Raw genomic sequence first — 6,188 nt, 5'->3', positions numbered from 1 at the left:
AAAAAAAAAAAAAAAAAAAAAAAAAGTTCTCTGGAAGGATGTGCAATCATGTAACCGCTCATTTCTTCAGTCTTACCGTCGTCTCCCAGTTTCGATGCATGTTCACCGATGAGCTCTTCGCCGACATCCACAATTTGTTCACTGTTTCTGCAGTTGTCTTCTCTCCATTTACGCAGCTTGTCTCTCATCTCTGTGGACACAAATGTTAAACCGTGAGGAGAGTTGCAACATATATCAACCAACTTCTAATGAGACGGTGAAAAGCATGATCTATAAAAGGTTCACAGTCATGTGCAGTTATGTTTTTCGATTATTAGCCGTCATCTCAATCGTGCTGTGTGTCGGCACTTATGTAAATGAGGCTATTTACATATCCCAAAAGTGACTCTCTGGCATTATAACCTCACATCAGAGAAAAGAGTGCAGCTTCTAACCATAAAACCATGTTTATGTTACTAATACTGTTACAGACGCATTAAAATGCATTAAAGCCCTGTGCTGTGACAGCTGTGCACAAACACATCTAATGCGACGAGGCTACAGCTAGCATTAGCCGAAGCCACGACTGGCTAACATGCTAACTCACAGACGTCGGGCGGGTATCTGAAAAAAAAACAGACGCCGCTTACTGCTTTACATGACTTTATACTTTAGCACCACCACGAATGAGGTTACAACAGTTGACTCCTGAGCCGGCGCGGACCTGCCGTGTGGATGAATCCGATAAGTTAGCTAACCATGCTAACTAGCGTTAGCACGCTGACTCGTTAGCTCGTGTTTTTCACCGCGGGACAGCGGCGACTCTGTCTCGTGCTGTCGCAGAAGGCAAACCCCGAGAAAACAGCAACACCGTCTTAAATATGAAACCATGTCTCATTGACACTTGAGCAGAATCGATTTTATCTTTTGTCTTACCTTCCCAACCAACATCGTACATTTCTGACACCGACGCCATCTTTTCTCTTTTGACAACATACGCCGTGCTACGTCACGGACTCGCCAGCTGTGGGCGTGGCTGACGTTGATGTTAATAAAAAAAATATATCAGAAAATCAGAATCGGGTAAAAATAATAACAATAATAATAATAACTTGAATTCTATTATTATTACTATTATGATTAGTATTATTAAGAAGGGGAAGTTGTGGTTATTATGATACTGTAAACACTGCAATAATGATTATCATTGATGAACATGGTGTCTAGTTTTCTAATACTATGAGATGTGATAGGACTCATTAAAAAGCCTACATGTTTAATATGAACAGAATTCTTTAATATTTTGTCCATGACTTGTGTTCAGGTTGTTGGTTGGTCATTTTGACTTCCAAGCTCAGGTTACACATGTTCTGGCTTAGGTTCAGGACAAATATGATTCCAGTGTTCTGAAAACCTACATTTGCATAGCTATTGCATCGTTCAGCAGTCAGCAACATGCAGCGTGATGGTTAGCAGGCTACAGCACACATTTACAATCCAGATGATGTCGTTCTCATGCTCCATTTCCATTTTTATATAATTCCCCTGCTAAGTATTGGGTAGGACAGTCGGCTGAGCCTAGAATCAGTTTCCCCCGAAAATAAGAAATGTGCTTTCCAAGCACATCTACCATTTATTCTGATTTCCCTCAGGAGCCTCTGTGAATCTCATCCCCTCCCTGTGTATGCTTGCTTACACACTTCTCTCTTACCACATTACACACTTGTTGATGTGGGCTCAGCACAAACTTGCTTACAGAGACATTTCAGAGATCTGATGTCATATCCAGTGGTGTTCACTGCACATAGCCTACTGTTATGCATACTTTGTCGATGTTCTATTGTAAAGGACAACAAGGAGATGCTTTCTTTCTCAAGGACACTGATATTGTAAAACAGCCTCGCATCATCAGTAATGGGCAAGTGCACAAGGGGACGATGAAATGTCATCATCTCTGTCAGGGATACAAATAATAACACTGTGTACAGTTTAAGTTACGCTCAGCTTTGGCGATCTGTGCACTTGTAATTTTCAAGTCTGCACATGGCAGTCAGTTGATATGTGGTTGGGTTTTTGCTGGAACACAAAATACCAAAGAAACCACATTAAAACAATCACACACTGTCCTTTGGGGTAGAGGGCTTTCCCCTGTCTGCCAAGGTGCCACTGAAGGCCAGGGCCCTAACGGTGACCCGCAATAAACACCGTGCAGCGGGTGTGACTCTTGGGATTTCAGGACATGTTGGTAAAAGCTCTCTGTGAACAAGCTGTCTATAACTTTGAGATGCAGCTGGATGTGGTGGTGGTGAAAAAAGCCTCTTGACATAAGGCGCCTGTTTAACTTGGAGCAGCTCTCTTGTACAGAAATGTCACAATATGGGAGATCAATTGCAGCCATCTGAAAACCCAAATTGTACTACTTGACTGGTGCTTACGTAGGTTTCCATGCTCTGGAAGCCCCCACATATGGCACACGGGACAAGCATATATATATTTTCCTTTTCAGTCTCCATGTATGAAAAAAAAAAGAAATATTCCAGTAGAAACACTTCACAGGCATTATATTTTGATTTCTGACAGAAGCAATCAGAGTTGGCAATCTCTAAAATGAACAGTTATGGACTAAAAATTGAGGTAAGGTTGAGGTGCTCTCTGTGGTTTTGAAATAGGTCCTGTTCCATCTAGATTTCTTTTTCGTTGGTGTTGTACAGTGAGTTGCGGAAAATGAAGACAGATGCAATTAGCAACAATGTTTGGACTCAGCCTTCTGGAGCCGGCGGCACTGTGTTTACTTTGAAATCTGATTAGGTCCCCTGTCTGACCAAGTTGCTTTCACCTCACCGCGAATAACTCTGTACAGATGACTTCAGCACGCTTTGCCTCTGATGGACTCCCTCTATTGCACCTTTGACCTCACCCATATCCTGAGTGAGAGGCCCAGAGCGGGAAATTATGGCACATCACAATTAAGCTTCCTCACTCTCCTGCTCTTCTCTCGCTTGGCTTCGGTGCCAAGAACAATATTCAGCTCCATGACAGAGCAGCACCAAGCTGGTAATTGATGTTACTCACACAGTACGAAGCTTAGGATGTATTGCTCCCCTGACACCTTGTGTAGTAGCGTGATTGCTTATTGTGGATTGGAGTATTACCACATGTAGTATATTATGTGTTGCTAGATTGGTTTTAATAGCCCATCGTCCTTTCTCATTAAATTCGAACAAGGGTTTAACATCGCCATGCATGAGGTTACCTCCAAAAGACTTCAGCACAAGTTGCAGGTCATGGCCACATTCATTATGAGAAGTGATGGTAATTTAGACTTAGAGAAACTCATCCTTACAGGCTGTTGAGAACATAAATTGATTTCCACATGAACACATTCCTGTGCTCCTCCTGGAATTTATTACTGTTAAAAAAAAAAAAGTCATATTGGAGGACTTCTCATCCAAGCCTAATCTTACATAACCCTCCTGCAGTCTTATTAAGTTTGATCTCTAAGCGAGTATTTTACACCTCCGGGCCAAATATTGAAAAATTTTTCTCTATTGTATCCAAGAATCACATCATCTTCATCTTAAGCTGCGGCAGCTGGTGAAGTTCATTCATTCCAGCAGCGTTTTTTTTTTTTTTTTAAACTGTTCCAACTTGAAATATAAAGTATTTCTACAACCTCTCAGGGGGTCCATGCTGAGGTTTGACATTCATATAAGTTATGGCTATTGTTCACTGGTCTTACTTTCTTTCCATTATTTCAAGAGTGGTTTTATCAAGAGGCCGCCACTTAGCTAGATAAATACGCACAATAGTAATTATTACAGAAATTTAAAATCCACAGGAAGTGGAATATTCAAATCATCTCCCGTGCAGTGGAAGCCTGTAACTAAACAGTATAATCCAGAGTTATCCGATTTCGCTTTTCTTTTCTGGTAAGAATGTTCATGACCGCAAATTTGTAGATAGCGCCGTGTTCCCTGTAATGTCATGTTTTCAAAGAAAATTGCAGAGGAAAAGTGAAGTTATGCATAACGAGAAGAGCGGGCTTGGGAGCAAAGCTTTGCTGAGGAAGGATTAGAGGGGTCAAATATTGATCGACTCCCATGTGTGCCTTCTGTGATATTGCTGATGTGTGTGAGCACAAGTCGCTCCTTGTTTGTGCAGCGGACATGTGTTGCGCAGATGTTCTGCCATGCTTGGTGCCATTGGGTGCTCGCTGGAAGTTTGTATTGTTTTCTGGCCCACAGGCCTGGTCGATAACCTTCATCCCATTGCCATCGAGTGTGACAGTGCTGAAGTCAGCACTGGGCTCTGAATCAGGAGTGTGGGCTGCTGATTTATAACCTGACACACACTCACAGTGAGGTGATGCATATCTAAAAAGTTTACAAAAGAATAATTGAAATTCATATGAGATGCAGGAATTCGGATTCAGAGCAGGGATGCTTGGCTATGCAACATCCAGCTCCGAGTCATTTGTCTTCAGGTCTTATTGATTTATATTTTGACGGATATTAGAATGAGGCCAGTACTGGGTGTCTTTGGCAGTGTCATCCCTTCTCCATCTCTTGGATTCATTTGTTGACCAAGAAAACTTTCAGGGAACACGAGAGCTGAGGTTTTTCATGGAATATTTGGCCCATCACAGCAGCGGCCTTTAAGTTTATCCCATTAAGGATGAGGAGTATTTTCTGCAAGACAAACATGTAGAATGATGGATAGCTGTTTTGCATGCTGAAATGTGTTGGTGTTCCTGACAGCATCCCAGAATTGAACCTGGGGATCATGTGTGGTCAAAGCGTCACTGCCTGCAACTGTTTCATCCTACAAAAACACACATATGCTTCGATTTACAGAGACAGAAATGGTGGATGACTGTTTATATTTACTCCACTATTATGGGCTTTGTTTAAAGTTTTGATAAGCTTTTAGCCCAAACCTCTTCATTCACTAGGCTGGCTGGATATTATGGGAGTTGCTGGGAACAAATCATTAGTTACATTCACCCTGCTGGTTCGGTTGACCGAGAAGCACCTTGGCAGGGGGAGATTACAAAGTTGCAGAATCATCGCCAAGACACAGTTATGTTTGAGAGCAGACCACCGTGAACTGTATGCACACAGAGGTTGAATCTGACAAACAACAATCAAAGCGAAGTAGGGCTCATGTTTGCTGTAACTGTGCACAATTGCATAGTCTTGGCCTTAATTGAATAGTTTGACATTTTGTGAAGTGCGTTTATTTTGTTTTCTTGCCGAGAGTTAGATGGAAGGATCGATACCACTCATTTCTGTCTGCTAAATATGAAACTACAGTCAGCAGCTGGTTAGCTTAGCTTAGCATAAAGACTGGGAACAAGGGAAACAGTTAGCCTCCTACCAGAACTTATAAATTTCATTAACATGCTATTTATCTTGGGGGAAAACATTGTCCTTGAGGTCGGAGGGTTGGGCATGGGTGGAGTGGTTTCCACGGACCGCACTGTCGACAGTTTTCATAGGTGATATTTCTTTAGTAGAAAGTGATTCCAATGAAAACTGTAGACATGGATGTTGATTGTCCAGAGTAGCATTGGTACTGTTTCTTGCTGTTGTTGAATTTTCTTGATATATATATATTGAAATTTTTTAAATGAAATTTAGATTCTCAAATTGCATCGAACTGTCCAAATGGTCAAATACCTCTAAGGAAAAGCAATTGGTCAGTTAATTGAATTTGAGGGGGGGTGGGGGGATTCAGTTCCATGAAGCACTGTAAAGTCCCAAAACACAATAATATAACTCCCCAGATCCCTATAGGCCAACATCCCAAATACACTCCCAGTGAAAGACAAGTATGTTTCCTTGTTCCTGTGGAACCTGTTGATGCATAAAAATAGAAATATCTTTGGACTGTGGCAACTAAAGTATATATTAGGTAAGTGCCATGTTTGCAGTAATGCCACTTGACTCTTTTGTTCCCAATGATTTCAACATTTGTTTGCAACACCTTACCTTTAGCTTAAGCAGATTAACCATTTAGGTTCATAAAGCTACTGTAAAATCACAAAATCACCTATACTGTGTATAAAGAATGACTTCATACGACTTTCTAGAGCATTTTCTGGTTGCCTAGCTACGGTGACAACAAGGCATCAGGAAGTCACCTCTCGTGGCCAATAAATATTGGCCCTCCTAAAACGGTGTTCTTACACTTCACAATAAGTTAGTGTG

The 6,188-nt window shown here is 41.5% G+C and overlaps 1 protein-coding gene across 1 annotated transcript in view; it reads right to left on the bottom strand.

Moving 5' to 3' along the window:
- The window catches only part of emc2 (ER membrane protein complex subunit 2), a 25,460-nt gene extending 24,460 nt beyond the window's left edge, over positions 1–1,000 (bottom strand). Inside the window, exons 1-2 of the mRNA XM_010740364.3 lie at positions 916–1,000; positions 77–190 (exon numbers count right to left, since the gene is read on the bottom strand). Of these exons, the coding sequence (XP_010738666.1) occupies positions 77–190; positions 916–955 (154 nt within the window). The 5' untranslated portion in view covers positions 956–1,000. The remainder of the gene's footprint in view (positions 1–76; positions 191–915) is intronic.
- Positions 1,001–6,188: the final 5,188 nt, after the last annotated feature.

Source organism: Larimichthys crocea, chromosome XIII (genome assembly GCF_000972845.2).
Source record: "Larimichthys crocea isolate SSNF chromosome XIII, L_crocea_2.0, whole genome shotgun sequence".
Taxonomy (NCBI): domain Eukaryota; kingdom Metazoa; phylum Chordata; class Actinopteri; family Sciaenidae; genus Larimichthys; species Larimichthys crocea.
The sequence above is the reverse complement of the archived record's forward strand: the minus strand, read 5'-3'. Positions and strand labels throughout refer to the sequence as shown.